The 21,325-nt window shown below is 54.3% G+C and overlaps 7 protein-coding genes across 7 annotated transcripts; 4 read left to right on the top strand and 3 right to left on the bottom strand.

Moving 5' to 3' along the window:
• The first annotated feature begins 115 nt into the window (after positions 1-115).
• On the top strand, positions 116-1,996 carry CAOG_01738 (aminotransferase). Its single transcript, XM_004364549.2, has 4 exons — positions 116-452; positions 608-959; positions 1,185-1,448; positions 1,530-1,996. The coding sequence occupies exons 1-4, from the start codon at positions 157-159 to the stop codon at positions 1,833-1,835; spliced, it is 1,218 nt and encodes a 405-aa protein (XP_004364606.1). The 5' UTR covers positions 116-156; the 3' UTR covers positions 1,836-1,996.
• CAOG_01737 (vacuolar proton ATPase) lies at positions 1,908-6,676 on the bottom strand. The gene is made up of 4 exons (XM_004364548.2): positions 6,597-6,676; positions 2,492-5,362; positions 2,213-2,372; positions 1,908-2,118 (listed from the first exon to the last, which is right to left on the bottom strand). Exons 2-4 carry the CDS (start codon positions 5,283-5,285, stop codon positions 2,028-2,030), a joined length of 3,045 nt encoding a protein of 1,014 aa, XP_004364605.1. The 5' UTR covers positions 5,286-5,362; positions 6,597-6,676; the 3' UTR covers positions 1,908-2,027.
• Positions 6,677-8,332: 1,656 nt separating this feature from the next.
• Positions 8,333-10,594, top strand: CAOG_01736 (hypothetical protein). The gene is made up of 9 exons (XM_004364547.2): positions 8,333-8,379; positions 8,543-8,638; positions 8,773-8,848; positions 8,951-8,992; positions 9,124-9,226; positions 9,309-9,416; positions 9,493-9,946; positions 10,058-10,219; positions 10,320-10,594. Exons 1-9 carry the CDS (start codon positions 8,348-8,350, stop codon positions 10,459-10,461), a joined length of 1,215 nt encoding a protein of 404 aa, XP_004364604.2. The 5' UTR covers positions 8,333-8,347; the 3' UTR covers positions 10,462-10,594.
• Positions 10,531-11,881, bottom strand: CAOG_01735 (hypothetical protein). The gene has a single exon (XM_004364546.2). The coding sequence runs from the start codon at positions 11,821-11,823 to the stop codon at positions 10,828-10,830; it is 996 nt and encodes a 331-aa protein (XP_004364603.1). The 5' UTR covers positions 11,824-11,881; the 3' UTR covers positions 10,531-10,827.
• Positions 11,882-12,219: 338 nt separating this feature from the next.
• Positions 12,220-13,366, top strand: CAOG_01734 (ribosomal protein L29e). Its single transcript, XM_004364545.2, has 3 exons — positions 12,220-12,235; positions 12,588-12,631; positions 13,032-13,366. Exons 2-3 carry the CDS (start codon positions 12,595-12,597, stop codon positions 13,175-13,177), a joined length of 183 nt encoding a protein of 60 aa, XP_004364602.1. The 5' UTR covers positions 12,220-12,235; positions 12,588-12,594; the 3' UTR covers positions 13,178-13,366.
• A 115-nt stretch (positions 13,367-13,481) lies between these two features.
• On the bottom strand, positions 13,482-15,244 carry CAOG_01733 (proteasome 26S subunit). Its single transcript, XM_004364544.2, has 4 exons — positions 15,065-15,244; positions 14,037-14,576; positions 13,858-13,946; positions 13,482-13,764 (listed from the first exon to the last, which is right to left on the bottom strand). Exons 1-4 carry the CDS (start codon positions 15,201-15,203, stop codon positions 13,513-13,515), a joined length of 1,020 nt encoding a protein of 339 aa, XP_004364601.1. The 5' UTR covers positions 15,204-15,244; the 3' UTR covers positions 13,482-13,512.
• A 1,007-nt stretch (positions 15,245-16,251) lies between these two features.
• CAOG_01732 (rap guanine nucleotide exchange factor 4) lies at positions 16,252-21,267 on the top strand. Its single transcript, XM_004364543.2, has 2 exons — positions 16,252-18,587; positions 18,725-21,267. The coding sequence occupies exons 1-2, from the start codon at positions 16,296-16,298 to the stop codon at positions 21,080-21,082; spliced, it is 4,650 nt and encodes a 1,549-aa protein (XP_004364600.1). The 5' UTR covers positions 16,252-16,295; the 3' UTR covers positions 21,083-21,267.
• Positions 21,268-21,325: the final 58 nt, after the last annotated feature.

Genomic DNA, 21,325 nt, shown 5'->3' with positions numbered 1-21,325 from the left:
GGACTGGACAAGAATCAATCTATGGGAGAATTGTAACACGCAAACAATACGACGAGGGTGGTGCATTTGCACCGTTTTCTCTCAGCGAAAGGCTCTCAGTCGCTCAGTCGCTCAGTCCAATTCCTACCCTCACCAAAAAACAAACAAACCACAACCATGTCTGCTTCGAAATCGCCGCTGGTCATGATTCCCGGCCCCACTGAGCTGGATGCGTCGGTGCTTGAGGCACTGGGCGAGCCGTCGATGGCGCACGCTGATCCGCGCTTGATTGAGCACTTTGGCCGCTCGCTCGAGCTCATGCGCGACGTCTTCCAGTGCAAGGCCGGCCAGCCGCTCATCCTCACGGCCTCAGGCACCATTGGCTGGGACGTCATTGCCGCCAATCTCGTCGAACCTGGCCAGCGCGCCCTCGTCGTCACCAACGGCTACTTTGGCGACCGCTTCCGCGACTGGTAAAGCAAAAGTGCTTAAGAACTCTCAGAAAATCTCAGATTCCGAGACCTCCTTGCACGATGAGAACAAGCGTGCGAAATCCTTGGGTTCTTTTAAACTGATGCATGTATGGATGTATGGGTGTGTGTGCTTGTTGTGTGTCGGATTGCTTCAGCTTGGAGGCGTACGGAGTGGCCACGACGGCGCTCACCTCGCAGCCTGGCACTGCGCCGACGGTCGACGAGATCACCGCTGCCCTGTCTGCTGCGGGCTCGTCGCACTTCAGCCTGGTGACGCTGACGCATGTGGACACCTCCAGCGGCGTGCTGACGGACATCAAGGCGTGTGCCGCGGCCATTCGCGCTGCTCAGCCCAACGCGCTGATTGCTGTCGACGGCGTCTGCTCCATTGGTGGCGAGGAGCTCCGCATGGACGAGTGGGGCGTCGACGTTGCATTCACCGCGTCACAGAAGGCCATCGGATGCCCAGCTGGTCTCGCTCTCATGGTCCTCGGCGAGCGTGCGATGGTAAGAATTGCACAAAAAACCTTCCAATCCTACTCTCTCGACTCTCTCTGCTTCATGGATGCTGACATTCACCTTGACCACTCACTTGTTGGTTTTCCCTTTTGTCTTGTTTTGATCGGTCGTGCCTTTTTGGTCGCTTTGGCGTTGCATTTGGAAACGCTTTTTTTGGGGCTTGCTTCGACACACGCCTTTCACCTGATCCGGTTTTGGCTGGTCAATTTTTAGGCGGCGTTCAACGATCGTGTGGCACGAAAGGTGCCGGTTACTGGATGGTACGCCTCGCTCGCCAACTGGCTCCCAATCATGAAGGCGTACGAGGCTCGTCAGCCTTCCTACTTTGCCACGCCGGCGGTCAACCTGATTGTTGCGCTGCACAAGGCGTTGGACAACTTGGTTGGCTTCCCTGGCGGCTTGTCTGCGCTGTTTGCCCGTCAAGTCCTTGCCAGTGACGCGTTCAAGGCTGGCATTGCGGCCATGGGCTTGACTTTGGTAAACAAACAAACAAACAAACAAACAAACACAAAAGAAAAAATTGCTCGGGTCTTTCATCTCACTTTGACTTCTTCGCAGGTCCCCAAGACACACGCATCTGCTGCTCATCTCCTATCAGCCATCCGCTTCCCTCAAGGAGTCGGGGCTGGCGACCTTGTGCCGAAAGTGCGCGCTCGTGGTGCGGTCATCACCGGTGGATTGCTGGCCCCCATCAAGACAGAGTACTTCCGCGTTGGCCACATGGGCGTGTCGGCACTCCAGGCCTCTCGCGACGATCTGCTTGTGACTTTGCGGGCGATTGAAGGTGCTTTGATTGAGCTTGGTGTCGCCGGCGTGACGGCTGGTGCTGCCGAAGCCGCCTTCAACTCTGTCCTGCGCAAGTGAGTGCATGCCCTGTGAACGGTTTAGTCTGGGGGCCCGGTTTCCAATGATTATGGCAGTAGTTTGGGTTTGAGATGGATGCATGGAATTCATATTGCTGTTGTTTTCCTTTCGTGTTTTTTTTCTTATGACAAAAAAGAAAAAAAAAAAAAAAGAAATCCAAAATGTTGTTGGCCAAATGTCAATACTGTATCATCATTCTTCTGCCTGCAGAAGGGCCGTTCGGAAGCTGAAGGGAGCAAACTTGTAGCCAGAACCTCCGTAGAATTTGTTCTGGAATTCAACCCTACAAACCAGATGGATACCAAAAAGGTCAGCCAACAAGCCAACACTGTTTGGCAAGCCGAACACAGCCCCCCAAAACCAAAAGCCTTTCGTACCAGTGCAACCGAAGCGCGTGCAAAAACGCAGACAAGCCTTCCATGATAAGAAGCACGCAGATAGTCAACACGGCCCAAGCGCCCCAAGCGAAAAAGAGCAAGGCAATGTTTCCTTTCAACCCAGACGCCATGATCATGTGCCACAAGACCTCAGAAAGCTCTGCAGCGTTGATGCAAGTCGCAAACCACAGAAGTGAGTCAAAAACAATGACGAGAATGAACGGCACAAAAAGCCAAATCAACGACACAAAGCAACAGGCAGCATTCTTCCAAACGTACGAGCGTGCGCAAGCGACAAGGCCCAAAGGCGAAGGTACGACGCGGTGTTGGAAATGCAGCCGAGGCAGAATTCGATCGTGTGAATGCACTGGTGCACCATGATCTCGCCCATCTCGTGCGATTCGGGTTCCTCTTCGTCAAAGGCTCGGACGTGCTCGACGGCTGGCTCGTGGTGCTTGTCAGCATGAGACCTTTCCGGAACGGGCGAAGCTCCACCAGGCGGGGTGTCGCTGGAATTCGATGACGAATCATGCGAGCTTCGATTGTTCACCAACGAAGCGTGGCGTGCCGCATTGTACAGGACTGGCACGAAGGCCTTGCCGGTCAGAGCGCACCGAATTCGGAGGAAGAGGTTGGCAATGGCAATCCGAAGGCGCTCCAAGCGGACTGGAAGACTGTGCCCCAACGTTTCCTTGTTGTGGCGGCCGTACAGCACGATCGGTTTGGCGAGAAGCATCCACGGAACGCACATCAGGGCCACAATGACCAGCGCGGACTGGACTTGCGCTTGAGCATCGGCCGTCAGGTAGAGCACGTCGTCCTTCTCGATAGAGCCAAACTTCAAGAACATGTTGATCAGCGTGATGAGCAACGAGGGCGCTTGCGAGCCAGGCCAGTAGGTGAGCCACTTGAAAATAATCATAAACACGAGGTAGCCGAAAATGCACGTCAAAAACAGGACTTGCGGGATAAACTCTGCCCAGATGCTGAGGTAGTTGCCAAAGTGCACGTGATTAAACACACTCAGGGCAATGCCAAACTCCATGTGCAGAATGCCCAGAATGACCGAAATCTTCATCTTGTACGGGTTCAGGAAGGTGAGGCGATTTTCGGCCACGTGCCAGACTGGGTCGATGCCAATGACGTACGGGTGCTGCATCCACGTCGGGTCAAAGTCGAGTGAATCTGGCATGGACGCGTTGATGCCGTCATAGTACGTTCCGTTCCACGTGCCGGCAAACATGGTCCCGTTGACTTCCGTGACCGAGGGGATGTCCCAGCCGGTGGTAAAGATGTCCACTCCCTTTCCGAAAATGTCATTGTAGATGAGACCCGTGTAGATGGAGAAGAGGCCCATGAGCAAGACAATGTACCGGCCGCCAAAGAGCGTGCTGAAGATTTCACCGCCTTCGCGCTTAAACTTGACGAGCTGCACCTCGTTGCGCACAAGATAGAGCGCGGCAAGGAACATGATCAGGCCATGGCCAAAATCACCAAACATGACGGCAAAGAGGAAGGGGAAAGTGATGACAGTGAAGGGTGCCGGATTGACCTCACGGTAGTTGGCGATGCCGAACGCGTCGACAATGTTCTGGAAGCCGGCGGTGAATTTGTTGACGCGGTTGAATGTCGGCGGCTTCTTCCCAGTTAATGGCAGCGGGGTGACGATCGTCAGTGCTGCGGCGGAGGCGCGTTGGGTCGAAACGATGACCGAGGCGCGCAAAATGCCCAACTCGTCGGTTGGGACCCACACCTCGGCAATCATGTACCGAGCGCCTTTGGACTCGTGCTGAAGGTGGTTCATAATTGTATAGGTGGCCTTGATCTTGAGGAGGCGGAAGAGCCAATGAACATGGCTGTCGCTCACCAGAACGAGCAGCTTTTGTCGTTGGGATCGCAGTTGACGCAACACGCCATCGAGCTCCTCCAGCGACCGCTGCGTGTCTGTCACGACGGCATTTCGAACAGCCGGCAAGTCGGAGCACTGCACAATGGTGGCATCGAACGATAGCGCGATGCGATTGATGCGGGTTTCCAACTGCGTTCCTTGGAAGAAGACGCAAAACATGTGGATCTGACGATCGCCAAAAACGTCCTGAAGGGAAGATGACGCACCACCACTGGTCGAGCCGCCTGCTCCATCTTGCAGAGTGAACACGTTGGTCTGGGGAATCAATGGCACGGTGCGAACAAACGCGTTGCCGCGGCTCACTCGCCACAGGATTTTCTCGAACGCCGTCAGCCGGCTAGAGTCGATGGTGCCGGCGACAAAGCTAAAGCGAACACCGCCGCGTTCGGCTGTCGCCGCGGGGACTTGGGCCTCAACGTCATGGACGTCGAGAAGCGTCGTGTCTTCGTCATGAACGCCGTGCGCTTCCAAGTCCTCGCGAACGGTATTCAAAAACTCATTCAGGTGCACATGCACCTGCAGGCGCGTAACGAGATCGAGCTTGGTGTTCTGGAGGCGAGCCTCGTTGTCTGACAGGTCGCGCAAATCCTTTTCGTGCTCGGCGACCAACACTTCGAGTTCTTCCAGTTCCTGCACGCGAAGGTGCTGCTGCAGACCAAGGTTGGTCGTCGAGCTCGGTCCGGGGCTGCTGCCGTTGCTGACCGACGAAGCAAGCATGTGGTCGACAGACTGGCGTCCACCAGACGAGGCCGAGGCCGAGGACGAGCTGGACAGGAAAGACATGCGGGTGGCCAGTTGCGGGTGGCGGGCAAGCAGATCCGCCTGTCGCTTTTGGAGTTTGGCAAGCTCCTTCTCCTCCCGCGAGGCCGGTGCCTCGAGCGGCTGCTTGCCCGACAGCTCGTCAAAGTTTACCTCGTCAATGATGGGGGCCGGCAGCGCGTTCTTGGCGTACAAGGCTTCGAAAAAGTCGAGTTTTCGCTCCACCACCTCGCATCGGCGCAGGTTGCTCACTTGGTGTCGTTGAAACTGAGACACGCCCAGGTTGAGATCGCGGAACTGCGCAATGCCAATGTCGCCAAGATCAGCCACCGTTTCGAACGCCGCGTCCGCCGGAATGATGAGCTGGACGAGGCTCATCTCCTCGGATCTGAAGAGCGAGCCCATGTTTTTTATGGATTTGGATTTGGGTTTGTGCTGGTGGTTCTTCCAAGGGGATTTCGATGCACGCGTGGGTTGGTGCTCTGCTATCCAAACAAAACAAAACAACAATGCCAAAAGTGGTGAGTGACGTTTTGCCTCTGGTCGAACAACTGTGGTTCTCGTTTTGGTGATCCGGATGAGAGATTCGCCGTTCACAAATCGGGATTGGCACAGATCTAAGTGCAGATCCAACCCCCGCCCCCGTTTTGGCCCAATCGCCCCCGATTTTGTCCATCGAGTTCAAAAGCAATGAAAGAGTGAGGGGGGGAGGGTGACCATGCGGTATTTCAGCCACCTTCATTCACAGCACTGTGGTACCGAAATAAAAAATAAAAAACAGAAAAAACAGAAAAAACAGAAAAAACAGAAAAAACAGAAAAAAACAAGACCGTGGGAAAAAAAACTGCATTTTCTCATCACAGTTTGACTTTTTTTGGGAATTCGCTTTTCGCTCTGGTTTGTGAATGCTCGCTTTCCGCTCACTGCCATCACGAAAGGACTTTGGCTGGTTGAGCGATGGATTTGTGGGGATGGTGGTGTGTCGTGAGATCCGACGCTTACGGCGCAGCGAGCTCAAAATCACGACAAAACCAATCAAATCGTAAAAATACAAATAAAAATAAAATCTTGTCCCTTTCGCGTTGCGGTCACCTCGTTTCGCCGCCAAGCAAGCACCGCCCCACACTGCCAGCAGCAAGTCTCCCTCCGAGTTGCCAACCCCGCCCCCCACAAACTCAAGCCAACCCAACGTCAACGAGCGCTCTGTCGCGCGTTTGTTGTTGTTGTTGTTCGCTGCCAACAATAATAAAAAAAATCGATTTTCGCACACATTAAAAACATACAAAATAAAATAAAAAAATAAAATAAAAAAAATTAAAAACGAAAAGTCATTTGGCACGTTGATGCGATGTGAGTTGGGTGGCCTCACACTCCTCGAGGCCACCCGAGGTAACCCCCGTCGGGTGTCAAGGCCTGACGAGATGGCTGGGGATCGGAGCTGGTTCGGGACGTAAGGGGGGGGGGAATCGGGGGTGAAGCGAGGAGGAAGGGGACAGCCAAGCGCGCTAAGGCCAGAGCGAGTAGGATGACGGAGAAGGAAGAACTGAGGTAGAAGCGATCGAAAGTAGGGAAAAAATGGCAGCAGCAGCCAACGGGTGACAGGAACAAAGAAAAAAAAAGCCACTCAACCAGCGACCGCAGTGGAAGAGGGGAGGGGGATGATGAGAGCGAGGGAGGGAGAGGAGAAGCGGAGCAAGTCGGCGGTGCATCACAAACCTTAAAAATCGCGGAATGGGAGTGAAAGAAAAAAGGGCGCAACACGAAAAAAAAAAAATAAAAAAATAATATAAAAAATAATAAAAAGAAAGAGTGACCTTGATTCAATCACGACTCAAAGAGCACGATTCAACACGAGCGACGCTGGTTGGTCAACCCAAAAGAGCTACCGAGCCCAAAAATCAACTGGAGAGAAAAGAGAGAGAGCGATAGGGACACATATCAGCAGACAGGCGAAAACAGGAAATAAACAAGAGCGGGAATGGATGATCGCACATGGCGGTGGAAAGACTCACGGTGGCACGAGTGAAGCGGATGACAAAACCGAAGCACGAAACACGAGGCAGACCAAACTGACAAAAATGGCACGAGAAGAAAAAGAAGCAGAAGAAGAAGTGCTGACAAAAACGAAAATGAAACGAGATCAGAGAGATCAAGGAGAGGATGGAAAAAGGAGACACTCTTCAATCATGCAACGGCGAGGTTCTGACCATCCTCGCAGCTTGGGACCACCGAGCAGCTCCGCACGTGTCCGCGAGCTTGAAACTGATCGTGACGCCCTGAAGCGAGAGCTGGAGCAATGAAAGATAGATTTAGCCAGTTTTCCTTTTTCTTGGCTGATATTCCCGGACAAGCGCTTTTTTTCTCGCTGCCCCATCCAAGCTATCGCCATCAAGTTCGCGGACGGTGAAACACACAAGAGCAAGGCAGAGCTGCAGCTCTCACCATCGCCTCCAACAAGAATGCCGAAAGAAGCCGCTGCCCAGCTTCTCGCCAAGTCGCGCCCGCTTGCTCAAGCAGACGCCATCGAAATAGCGGAAATCGCGAAAAAGCTTGCGGTCGGCAAGGATTTTGAACTGGCTCGACAGTGCGCGGACGCGGCGATCGCATCACTTCAAACGCTGGTTGGCGCCACTTCCGCAAGTCAAGAGCAGGTGCAAAACTTTCTCAGCCTCTCGAAGGCTGTCTTGGCCTTCCTGATAGCAGATTTTGCCGAAGACCAAGTGATGCCAACCGGTGAATTTGCAGACTTGGAAATTCCAAGAGGGTGCGGAACACAGCTAAAGCCGTTGCCATTCAGCAGGAAAACGTTCCTCTGCCGGTCGAGAATCAGCTGGTAGAACTCCTTTTGCTCGTTCCGCAGGTCACGAATGCTCAGGGTGCTGTTTCTCTTAAATGTTGCGAGCCTGTACAGCAGCGTGAAGGCTTCGTGTTGGTTGCGCTGCGAGTCTGGGTCCTGCTGCGGCGACGCTGCACCAAAAAGCAAAAACGAGTCAGAGAAGCTCAAAAAAGGGGAGCCGAGAGGATAGACATTGCTTACGCTGGTATCGTTCAGTCATACGAAGTCTCCAGAATCAAATTGACCGGGGCTGATCGTGTGTAATAAACGTTGTGCAGAGCAATGAGTCTACACCTGCTTGGTCGACAGGATCGGATTGATTGATTGGGCGAGCTTGAAACGGAGGAATCGCTGGGTTGACGGTTTGTTCAACGGGGAGACTGGTGATTTCGAGTGCTTTCACAAGAGAATCTGTTTTGTCTTTGGAAGAAAGCACGTCGATGCAAAGACTGATCAGGAAGGACAGTGCCGATGCTTCCCTTCTTTGATTGTTGAAGCCTTCCAAAGAGCCAAAAGCAGCTTCATTGAATCGAACATGGTGTGTCGCGTTAGACTTTTTTCGATGGCTCCAAATTTTTTCTACTTTAGCCATTTTCGACACACGCCAGTCGTCGTTCGTGATCACAAGTTCATGAGTTGGCTTGGTGGGGGCTGTGCACTGCTGTAAAGCGAGCGACAAACGCTTTTGCCCTTCTCATCTCTCTCGTGTCCTTCCCCCCCCCCACCTACCCACACCTCCCTTACCGTTGACCACGACCATGAACCACGATGAATACAATGCTGACACTGATTCCTGGGCTATGGCTTTGTGTCCTTGTTGCTCCAGGCTCCAGGATGCGGCTGGTCGCAAGCTCGTCGTGTTCGCGTGTCTCGTGCTGCTGTTCGGTCTGACCGAATTGACCGTCGGCATCCTCGTGAACAGGTACATTGCATCAAGCACTCTCACACCAGCCCAACAGCACTGCTGTGCGCGCGTATCTCGGGTCTGCTGGGGTGTGGCCACGTTCTCACCTTCCGTTCCCCACGTCCGAACGGGCGTGACCCCTTCTCCCGCAGTCTCGTTCTCCTCACAGACGCCTTCCATATGATCAGCGATCTGGTTTCGCTGGTCGTCGGTCTCGTTGCAGTCAGGGTACAGAATCCTTGTTTTCACATCAGTGGGATTGTCGTTTTGTCGATTTGGTATTTTGGCTGGGAAAAAGGCCACTCACATGTTTCGTTCTGAAACGATCAGATTTCCAAAAAAGATGCAAATAACAAGTACACGTATGGCTGGGTACGAACACACAAAGTCCATCGAGCATTCGCATTGACGCGTGGCTGGTTCTTTTCTTTCTTTTTTTGGGGACAAAAAGCCACATTCATGGGAATGCTAACTTGAGCGCTTCTTCTGATTGGCTCCGACAGGGCCGCGCGGAAATTGTCGGCGCATTTGCCAACGGCTGCATCCTCCTTGCTGTCTGCGTGTTCATTTTGCTAGAAGCAATTCACCGCTTTATCGAGCTCGAGAGTAAGGCATGGATGGTTTGGTGATTTTTTTATTTATTTTTTTTGGCTCGTTGCAAACTAACTTGTTGTTTGCTGATTTGTAGCAATTGCTCAGCCAATGTATGTCATTATTGTCGGTTGCATCGGTTTTGCCATGAACATTATTGGGTTGGCGCTGTTTCACGGCCACGGACACGGCCACAGTCACGGTGGTACGTATGGAAATTTTGGCATTTTGTTTTTCTCTTGGCCTGTTTTCGAGTGTCTCACACGCCGTCCCCGCTTTAGGACATGGGCATGGTCACAGTCATGGCCACAGCCATAGTCACAGCCATGGTCATAGCCATGAGCACAAGCACGGCCACAGCCATGAGCACGGCCACAGCCACAGCCACGCATCAAAGCAGCACGGACGCTTGAACCTGGACGAGTCCGACAGCGACGACGAGCTCGTGTTTGAAGATGACACACCCAAAAGCCTGCTGCTCCATGTGGACGACGACATTCACCTTTCGGAGCACAACAAGCTGCGCGAGTTTACCGCTGGAGAAGAAGATGCGGATTGCGACGACCCGGAGCATGGAAGCCCCAACAAGCGCAAGCGCTCTTCCAACACCAACTTGCATGCCATTTTTCTGCACGTGGCTGGCGACTGTCTCAGCAGCGTTGGTGTGATTGTCAGTGGCGTTCTCGAAGAGTACTTGCCATACGACTTCCGTTTTTACTTTGATCCTGCCATCAGGTGAGCCACGAATGGTTGGGTTGGGCGTTCTGCATCTGACACACCTGGCAAGCATGCTCAACCTCGTCTCTGTGGATACGTGCATTGGTTTGTGATTCTGTGTGTGGGCAGCGTAATTATCTCGATCGTCATTGCGTTCTCGTGCATTCCGTTGTTGCGCCGTTGCCTGCGCATCCTGTTGCAACGAGCGCCCGATCACATCCCTTGCGGCCTCATTCAAGAGCAAATAGCCAACATTCCAGCGGTGGATGAGGTTGTAACGCTGAACGTCTGGTACGGCTTTTGTGAAAGTGTCGTATGAGTTGCTATGCATGCGATGAACAAGTATTCATCTGTGTGAGCTGCTTGCTACGTCTGATTCTCGACTGCACAGGGAGCTCTCGGATACCACTGTTGTCGGAACGGTCGTTGTGCGAGTCAACGCCGAAACCAGCGTGCGCACTGTGACGGAATCGGTGCGCAGCATCATGACCAGCCATGGCATCCACCACATTACGGTTGAGCCTCAGTTTTAATTTCTTGATATCTTTTCAATGCATCCGCGGCGTGCAAATAGCATCTGTGAAATACTCATTTTAGTCGACCCGACATGCTGGTTTTGTAACACTCAGCCAAGCAACCTCCCTGAGCAAATATTACACGCAACGCTAACTTTATGGGGTTGGGATTGGGCCGAGAAGTACATTCAAGAAACAACTACGACTTTGATAACAGGATCAGAGCACGATGGCCCTGAAAAGCGCCAGACCACAAAAACAAACGAACATTGAAAATATCAACAAAAACACAAGCAGTCATAGCCTTTGGGACAAGTAAAAATTGGCTAATCGACTGCAAGATGATGCAGGGGAGAAGCTGAGCAACCGCGCAAGCCTCCAAAATCACGTGCAGACCTCCTCGGCCATGACGCCCACAATGTTGCCGCCAGGACCAAGGCCGGCGACAAAGACGGGCCGATTGTTGAGAAAGTCGTCGCGGAGGGTGATGTAATGGAGATTGGACAGCTCCCCGAGACGCGAGGCGAGTTGCTTGACTGCGCTCGGAGAATGGCCGGGAGCAGCGTAGCTGACACGTGTCACAAACCGCTCTAGGAACTGCGCCTCGCGCGAGGGGGCAGACGGACCAGAGTCGCAGTGAACGCTGCCATCGTGCGGGGTCAGCACCACGAACGGATCGGTCGAGTCGCCCGATCCGAGCAGCGCGCGAAGCAATCCGCCGGGCAATTGGACCAAGGCCGGCGCAGAGCCAGCGCTCGCGCCCTCGACTGCAGCGAGCGCCTCAACGTCAATCACAAAGGGAAAGTAGCACGACTCCGAGTCGCTCTCACGGAGACACGACCGCGCGGGGAGCAATCCCAGCGCCGCAGTGACGTCCTGGACCAGCGCTGGTCGGGCGGAGGCAGAGGCCCAACGCACCGCGTCTCGCATGAGCGTCACCAGCCCCGTGGGCCACTGCGTGAGCACTGGGCCGGTGGCCAGAACACCCGACGTGTGGCCGATGCGCTTGAGCTTGGCGCCAAGCTGGGCGAGCAGCGCGTTCAGCGACTCGACTTCCTGCGTCACCGGCGGCAGCTTGTCGAGCAGCTGCTGCGCGTTGCTCTGCGGCACTTGCGAGTTGCTCCCAGCGACATCGACGCCCAGCAGCGTCCGGAACTGCTCCGTCGGGGCAAGCGATGACGCGTACGAGCGCTTTGGCTGAACTGCCGACGCCGAAACGAACGCCGACGCCGTCCGTGCCAGAGGGGCGGCAGCAGCGCTGGTGGCACTCAGGCTCCTCCAGGTGACATGCCATGCCGGGGTTGTTGCCGTGGCTGCGAGTCGCGAGGCAGCCTGGCGCACCGTCGTCGTCGCGAGGAGTCGGTTTGCCAAGATTGACATGTTGTGTGTGCCCAGCGTTGATTTTATGTACAAAATGACTGAACAACCAATGGTGAAGATCGCCGAAGCCAAGCAGCGAATTGGCTGTCTTGCCAGGATGACGAAAAAGAACAAAGAGCAGGATTTCGGCACGGGTTGGAAGGGGTTGTGCGAAAATGCAAAGGGCGAGGAACGCAAGGTGTTGTTGTTTGGCTGATGCAAAATTGGTGAGATTCAACCAAGAATTATTCCCCCGCCAAAAATCATGCCTCAAGAGGACTCGAGAAATTCTCATGACGCTAAACAACCCGAGGGGAATGGACAGAAAGAAAGAAGGGGGGGGGGAAGAATCCAACATCGATTTTCGAAAATCGACCGTTCAGCCAAAAATCTCAATCGGGACGCGCTCCAGCTCTCTCTCTCTTCCCTTCGTGTATGTCGAGTCTTTGCCACCATCTGACATGCCAATCCGATGAAGATTCATGCTATCGATTGTTTGAGGCCATGAAGGGCGGGGGTTGCAATGCAAGAAGGGGGCGATTTCGGGGTGTAAAGGAGGAGGAGGAAGCGGACGGCGGGCGGAACGTTTGACCTTTGATCGGTTTTTTTTTTTTTTTTGCTCACCTTCGTTGCTCCGTGCTGCTCGTTGTTCTCCTTTGCACGACCGTCCCATGCTACGACGGACGTCTGTCTCTTTCGTTGCTCACCGCAATCCTGCCGCCATCGGTGCCAACTGCCTCTCGCTGTCGCTATTCGGTTGCGCGACAAAATAAATGAAAAACCAGCTTCGAGATGTCCAAGTCCAAGAACCACACCAACCACAACCAGAGTAAGTTGTTTGCCGTTGCCGTTGCGTAGTTTATCGAATTCTGGTCACGGATTGGCTGCATGGGGCGGGCATGGGGGCCCAGGCATCAACAACGGAGGAAAGGGCAAAAAAAAAAAAAAAAAAAAAAAGCGAGCAGCACCGTGTCCACTGCTTGGCTTGGAGTCTCGCTAACACGGCAGGCAGCATCAACAGCAATTCCACAGCAATTCCACAAAGACGCCCCATTGTGGTCACTGGCTGCTCTGCTGTCATCGCGGGACGGGAAAGAAAGGTCTTTGGGTTGTTTTCTCTCGTTCCCTCGTTCCCTCGTTCCACACACCCCAACGACGGCCACATCCATCCTAGTGAATACCTCTGAATCATTGTTCTCACCAACCATGCCCACTTCCCCTCCAACCAGGCGTCAAGGCCCACCGCAACGGCATCAAGAAGCCAAAGTCGAACAAGTACCCTTCGCTCCGCGGTGTCGACCCCAAGTTCCTCCGTAACATGCGCTTCGCCAAGAAGCACAACGTTCTGCACGCTGGCGACAAGAAGCAAGAGTAAAAACCAGACCGTCCCCTCCTGGTTTTTGATTTTCGCGTCCTGTTAAAAAGCCCCCCCCCCTGCCCTCCTGGTTCTTGGTCCCCCTTCATGAGCTGATCCCAGCGAGTGTGGCTTGCTTGCTTTGCAACCAAGCGGATTTGTTTTCGTGTGTGCTTGTTCTGTGGCAAATCACAAGCGTTGGACTTTTTTTTTTTTCGACGGCTTTTGATTTTTTTTGTTTCACCTTGCAGAAAGCGAGTGTGTGTGTGGGTGAGAGTGGAAGTGTGACTGTGATCGAGTGTGACTGCTACGAGCCTGGGAAAAGTTATCAGTGGAATCTGCTTTACTAGTTTGTTTTAAACAACAATGTGATCACTGGCACCGTCTGTTCGGGTGTCCATCGCCTCGTGTGAATGTCCGTCATGCGAATGCCCATGTTCACCCCGCTCGGAGAAGCATCGCGACCCGAGCATTGCGGCGATGCATTGCACAAGGTTGTCTGTCATGAGCGTGTCCACCTCCTCTTGCAAGTGTCGCTTGGGGTCTTGCTTGCCCACATGCTTGACGGCGAGTTGCTCTTGCGTCAGCTTGTCCTCTTCTTCGACGAGCTGTAGGATGCGTGGCAGAGTTGAAAACAAAAGGGAAACAAATGAGCAAAGTCGAAAAGTCGACTGTTGAACAACAACCTCGAAATAACAGACCTTGTGGTATTGCTTGGCCAGATCTTGCATAGCCTCGACCTTCTCCGAGTTTGTCTTGTCGTGTTGGTGGTAGTCCTTGATGGTCAACGCTGACAGAAATGAAGCGAATTCGTCAAGTCAGTGCAAAGTCAACGCTGCGTCCAAGAAAAAAAAAACCTGCATCGACAAACGAAACTCACCATCCGACCACGACTTCTTGTGCAGGTTGAGCAGCATTTTCTGCTCAAGCTCATTCTTGCGGTAGTTGATTGGCAGCGAGTAGTAGTTGCGGTTGAGGCCGTGGATGAGGGCCTGGATGGACGGCTTGTGCAGATGGCCGAGGTTGGAGGTCGTCTGGCGCGGCTCCTGACCGAGAATGACGAGCTGTTGATCGATGGTGCGGAAGGCGTCAATCACGACCTTGCCCTTCACGGATTGGATGGGATCGATGACGACGGCGACGCATCGGCGGTGCGTCTTCTCGAACGACTGCTGCGTTTCAACGTCGACGCCCGACAGCCAGCAGCCAAAGCCCGGGTGGGAGTGGTACCACCCAACCACGTCCTGCATGCGACCGGTCTGCTTGAGCTGTGCAATCATGGCCGTTTGGTACGGGTGGTCGATGGCCTCGACGGAGACGCCCGTGCCGCTCTGAGGCATGGCAAACACGTCAATAACCGAGATGGTGTAATCGTCGACGAACGTTCCGAGCAGCAGGCCCATGACCTCCATTGGGACGCCTGTGAGTGAGAGGCACAGAGAGACAAAATCGTTTTCCAGAAACATCAGTGTGCGTTTCATGCCCTCTCTGCATCCAAGCGTGCAAAGCCGACTCGTCATTCATCAGAGCATCAAGCACGCCACAGTCATCACCCCATCAACATCATCGCTCGTCCGTGGCTGTCGTCCAAAACCAAACTCGAGAACGCAATGGAGCGTCACCAAAATGTTTCTTTTTTTTTTTTCTCGATCTCGAAATTTTTTTTTTTTTTTTTTTTTGTGAGTGTTGAGCTCTTGTTCTCGTAGCTGCAGCTCTGGGCACAACTCGAGATGTACAGCAAGACAGTAGATTCACAGAGGAATGCACGCCAAGCAAAACGCAACCCACTTCCCCAAAGGGCCGAGCCGAGCAAAAGCGATGCTCTGGCTGCCTTTCGCGCGTAATCCACCCCACTTCTCGCCCGTCCAAGCCGTTGACGATTGCACTTTCGCGGGGGGCTTGCTTTACCTGCACGGCCGTGCTTGAGCATCTTGAGCAGGGCGAGCGATGAAATGTACACTGTCTCGGCGGTGTCGGCTGCGTTGCGCTCGCCTGCCATGTCCTGGTTGTGGCGGCCGCCCATCATCATTTGCTGCATCATCTCCATTTTGGCTTCTGAGTGATTGATTGAGTTATTGAAGAAACTAGACTGCCAGATCTGAGTTAGTTTAATGGTTTCTCCTTTCTGTTAAGCACCGACCGGGGTGGTTTTGGGTGTTGAGGATCTGGACGATTTGAAGGGATGGTGTTTCAACTTGAATTTGATTCGAACCAGAACACTCAGAACAAAACCAAAATGCACGGCGGCGGTAGGAGACCATTGCAGCTTGTCAACCCGTCTTTGGATGAGACTTCCTCACAACGACGGTGGCGTTGGTTTGAGAAGTGGGGCCGAGCGTCCGATTTCCTTCGTTCGCTGCTTGGTAACCAAATCGAGCCGGTTTCCACAGAAAAGGCACTTCCTGTTGCCCATGATTATTCAGCAGCGACTTGTTTGGTGCTCGTTGCGCGTTTTTGCCTTCGTCTGAGAAAACAGCACACCCTCACCCGCCTTGTTCTGTGTGTTTTTTCGCATTCAAAGATCAAATGCAGCAAATCTCCCATTTCGTGCCTTTTCCCAGTCGTTAGCTTCTCGTTTCTTGCTGGACTGCTCTTCATGCAACCCACATCTCAATTCGAATAGTCCGTTCAATTACACCCATCCCCTCTGTCTCACACACTCTCTTACTCGCTCTCGGTTCTCGTGTCAAAGGAGTGTTTTGGTCTGCCTTGCACGAAAAATCAAACACTCCTTGTTTTATTGTTCTTTCTCCCTCTCTCTTGCTCTCTCTCCCTCTCTTTCTCTCCAATTATCATTCATTCTCTTCTACTTCCATTCTTTTTTCTTTCTGTGCGACGCTTCCGACCGTCGAGCCGAGGTCGAGTCGTTCTTCCCACATTGTTGTTGAAAGCGGTTTTTCTAGTTTTGGAGTGATTCATCCGCTTGGTTTTCTGGCTCAGTCTCTCTCCCATCATTGTTCCCCTCACTCATTCTCTGATCGCTCTCCCATTCGCACATCGCTTTTCTCGCATCTCTCTAATACTCTTGCTCTCTATTCTCCACTCTCTTTCGTTACTCACTGCCGAGCATAAATCATAAATCAGTCCTTTCCCTTCGATTCTTTCTTTCTGTTTTTTTTTTTTTTAATTTTTTTAAACTATGTCGGCCAACGACGAGGAAAGCTCGCCCCTGACGCGAAGGCACGGCGGGCGCCACCATCACAAACCTACCAAGCCAGCAACCAACACAACCCCTGCCACTGGTGCTGCGTCTGCGGCGGCGTCGAACGGCAATGGCGAGATGAGCAATCACAGTGATACTACCAGCGGTGGATTCGCCACGACTCCTGCAACTGCGACGGTGACGACTGCCGCTGCTACGACCACGACTGCTGCCGCTGCTGCTGCTGCTACTGCTGGTGGTGGTGCTGCGACGAGTGGTAGCAGTACTTCATTAACAAACACGGTGCTGACTGCGCCCAGTTCCGCCGATTTGGCAGCAATGTCGCCAGCCACGCGCCGAAGAATGCTGAACATCAACCCCAGCGGACGGCCGAGCGGCAAGCAGGCCATTGTGCTGCTGCTCGACGACGCAGAGGATGAGCACGACAACGACGACGACGACGACGATGACAACGACGGCAGCTCGGGTGGCGAGCCAGTCGCAGCAGTACTAGCGACACCCACAGCCGCTCCTGCTCCTGCTCCTGCTCCTGCGCCTGCTCCTGCGCCTGCTCCGGTCGTCGTCGCGGCCAGCAACAGCTACCGAGACAGCTTTGATGAAGACGAGATGACCAACCGTCGTGCGTCTCAGCCAAGAACGGCTGCCGCTCAGCAGCATCCACCGCCGCCGCCCGCTGGTACCGTGCCATTCACCTTGACCCCGAAAGTGCAGACGCCGACATTGATTGTCGAGCTGGAGGCATCTCCTGCACAGCGTCGCCGGGATGCTCGCAAGCTGTCGGCGCCAATCGAGGTCGCTCCAGAGGTTTTGACACCAGGCGACGCTTCCTCCTTGCGATACTCGTATTCCGCGTCGGCGTCGCCAGCACACTCACCATTGGGCTCGTCAGAGCGCATCCAGTCACATAATTCCGACACCAACATCCCTGCACGGCAGCCGATTCGGCGCTCGGCCTCGCAGGGCATGGAGGAAGACAACCGCCACTCGACGCTTTTTGGGGTGGAGGCCAAAGCTTTGGGCCATCATCCGTCGTCAGTATCTGCCACCGTCTCGCCACTGGGATCCACCGAATTGTTGGAAGGAAAGCCGCCAAAGACGACCGCAGCCGCAGCTTTTGCAGCTCGATTTTCCGGCACTGCGAGCCCCGACTCTCCAATCCGCCACAACGAGCTATTGGCGCTAGCTGCATCCATGGGCTGCAACCCGCCGAAATCACCAGCGCCTCTCTCGCCCGTCAACATTCAATTTGGCGACAATCTTTTGGTGCCCGAGGTGCACACTCGCGTTCCCCGGGTCGATGCCGCCCGCCGCAAACAGCTCGGTCGCTCCGTCAGCAACCCAGACGCCATTGCAGAGGCCATCGCGGCGAACGCCGCTCTCGCTGCCCAGCTCGCCGACAATGGCAGGGCGGCTGGTGACGCCCCTCAAGCACAAGCGTCGTCGTCGTCGTCGTCGTCGTCGTCGGACGCTGCGCAACAACATAAGATTGTTCCTTCCAAGACCAAAATGCAAGCCGTTGCGGCTCGCGCAAAAATGCAAAGGCGGACCACCAACCGCTCGCTCACGAATGACAAGCGTGGCGGCCTGATGGCGCTTCTTCGCGATGAAACATCGCGTAAGCAAGGCGGGATTAGCAGTAACGGGTTTCTGACCGTGCCCGGTGAGGACGGAATCTCTCAAGCCTCGTCTGTTAGCAGCCTGTCGGACGAGGAAGAGGAAGAAGAAGAGTTTCATCTCTCGTTCGGTGGCATTCCCGAGGACAGCCAAACGTCCAATTCGAGCAACGATCTCGTCGGCGGCAATGCCGGCGTTGATGATGACGACGATGATCTCATTGCTCCTTCGCGCCTGGGCAATCTGGGCCTGGGAGGAATGGGCTTGGACTTTAGCTCGGGCATGGATTTCGCCGACGCCGTCCGCTCGAGCATGGACTTTGACACGACGATGGAGTTTACGTCCAGCGCAGGAGCGGACTTTGCTAGCACCTCAGTAGAAGACTTGTTGGCCACGAGCGAGGAAGTGGTCGAGAGCGAAGATCTTTCTCCCCTCGAGGCCCGCGAGCGTCGCTTGGCACTTCTCGACATCCCGCCAGCATCGCGCACCCCCGAGCAAGTCACCGAGCTGTGCAGATTACTGCAGGATTTCCCAGCCTTTGCAGAGCTGAACGGCGACACGCCACGACGCGAACTCTGCGCGATCGCAAAGTTTGTTCGCTTTGAAGAGAGCGATTCAATCGTGGATGTGATGGATGAGCTGTGCGAAACTCAGGTAGGGGGGGGGATGATTTTTTTTTTATGCGTCGCTCTTTTGGGTTGCATTCTTTTGTGTTTCCTGCGCGCTGACTTTTTTTTTTTCTGTGATTGTTGTTGTGATTGTTGTTGTTGCTTGGCCTTGACATTGCCCAGTGGTACTTTGTGCATCAAGGGGCTCTCGATGTCATTATTGACGGCGAAATCGTGGTTACGACACTGGAGGGCGAAGGGTTTGGCCAAAAGCCTCTTGTGGTCGACGGACGAGTCCGCCTGGACGCCATCGTGCTCACCCGTGGCCCAGATGTCGAGCTCTTGAACGTGCCATTGCAGCACTACGAACGCATCTCTCGTCTCGTGGAGAGCACCACGGAAAAGATTGTCGACGACGCTGGCGAGGTTGTCATGATTCTCGACAAGCGTACGAGAACTGCGCCGTTGCAATTTGGGTTGCCTTCACAGCGCAACGTCTCGGTGCTCGTGACGCAAGCCACCCTCGAAAAGCTGATTGAGCGCCTGTATCTTGCCGACCTGCAAGCCCTGGACGAGTTCTACCACCAAGACTTTTTGCTGTCCCATCGCACATTTACCTCTTCTGAAAACTTGCTTGGCGCCATGATTGACCGTTTGCGCCTGCCCGGCGCCGCGTTCGTTCCCAAGGCTCCCAAAGGCGCTGCAGCGCCCATCACCTCGCCCGAGCAGCTTCGCTCCCCGGCTCACGTTATTGGCGACATTTTGCTGGATTGGATGGCCGATTATCCCAAAGACTTTTGTCGGCCGAGCATGTGGGATCTCCTGGCGCAGGCGCAAAAGCTGCTCACGGCCCTCGAGCCCAAACTCGCCGAGGTACGAGAGCTTGCGACTGCTGTGCTGGCGCTCCGTCCGGCAGAGTCCGGGGCGCCGCCGACCTCAGGAACGGCACCTTTGACACGAGAGCCCAGCCTGGGGCTTCATGCCGTGCACGCCAATCTCGCACCGCTTGGGTTTGCTCTTGGCCCCGATCCGCGTCGGCGCGCCTCCAGCGCTGCCAGCTCCATTATCGTCCCCAAATCAGCCAACGCACAGCCGCACACGCCTCCTTCCGGCCTCCAAAGTGCGCGCTTCAAACGATTCTTTGGACGCGGCAACTCTAGCGAGGAACGTGCGGGCAGCGCTGCCGCGAGTCCGGCGGCGCCATCGACGGCGACCGCCTCGCCCGCTGGTGCCGCGAAAGAGACTAACGGAGTGCCGGCTGCCAAGACTGTTCGCACCCAGCGCCATCGTCTGCTCGACGAAGACAGTGATTTTGAGGTTATTCGTGTCTACCGTGGCGACCAAACCTTCCGCTACGTGGCCGTCTATCCCCACACGACAGCCGCCGAGGTGGTGAGCGAACTGCTCGAGTCGTTCAGCATCCAGCTCAAGAGCGCGTCCGACCGCACAGAGTACGTGCTTGTGATGGCCGTGGCAGCGCTCGGGTCTGCGCCCGGTCGCGTCAGCAGGCTGAGTCCTGCTGCCGACCACTTGGCACAAACCCTCAGCATTCACTCTCGCTACTATCTGCGCAACAATGCCAACTTGGCCGAGCGGCTGCTCCCGCCCGAGCCGATTGCTGTTGAAGGCGAGAGCCTGATATTGGCCATGGACCCGATCGAGCTGGCTCGCCAAATTACGCTGGAAGACTCCGAGCTGTTCCGGTCCATTTCGCCCTCCGAGTATGTCGACTATCTCTTCAAGCTGGACAACAACAAGTGCGAGAATCTCCACAAGTTCATCGAGCGGTTTAATCTGATCAACTTCTGGGTGGTGACGCAGATTGTGTCGACGCGCGATCTCCGAAAGCGAGCCATGGTGATTCGCTTCCTCGTGCTGATGGCCAAGTGCTTCAAGGAGTGGAACAACTTCAACTCGCTGTTTGCCCTTGTGTCTGGCTTTGCCAACTCCGCCGTGACCCGTCTGCACAACACACACAGCAAGCTGAGCAAGCGCACCGTTGCCGCCATGCAAGGGTTTGAGGCACTGATGAATCCGACGCGCAACATGGGGGCGTATCGAAGCATGCTGCTCCAGGTGCCGGAAGGCACGCCATTGGTTCCCTTCTTCCCCTTGCTCATGAAGGATCTCGTCTTTATTCACGAAGGCAATCCAAGCAAGTTCAACGGCCTGATCAACTTTGACAAGCGGCGGCTCATTGGCCGCACTCTGCGCAACGTCAAGCGCATGGCCGAGGTCGGGTATCTCGATGCCAACTTTAAGTTTGAGCTCGACGAGGCCAAAGAGCTGGATGCCTTTGGCTCTGAGCAGGACGACGCCAAGATCCTGCGTGACACGGTCAAGCGGTCGCTCGTTGCCAGCAAGACGGCCAACGTCAACACCCTTTCCATCGGTTCTGCGGGCGCCGCCATGCGCCAGCTGTTTGAAAAGACGCGCACCAAGTTCTTTGTTCAAGAGTATCTCGGCGAGCTAGTCAAGCACGTCGATCTTGATCAAAACCGGCTGAGTGTGCGTTCTGCCGAGCTCGAGCATCGGCCGTAATAATTATTTGGTTTCAATTCTCGTTGGGGGGAGGGGAGTTTTCTTCTTCTTCTTCTTTGTGATTGTTGTTGTTGCTGTTTCTATTGCTGTTGCTGTTGTTGTTGTTGTTGTTGAGGCATGGTTGTACAATTCTTGAATTTCCTCTTCTTTTTTTTTTTTTCCATTACATTGCAAAAACACTGAAAATGAATTGAAAATTTCATCATTTTTTTTTTTTTGTATTTTTGTTTTTGTTTTGATTAC

This window comes from Capsaspora owczarzaki, assembly GCF_000151315.2.
Source record: "Capsaspora owczarzaki ATCC 30864 unplaced genomic scaffold supercont2.2, whole genome shotgun sequence".
NCBI lineage: Eukaryota > Filasterea > Ministeriida > Capsasporidae > Capsaspora > Capsaspora owczarzaki.
Note: the sequence above shows the minus strand (reverse complement) of the source record. Positions and strands in the feature narration are given on the sequence as shown.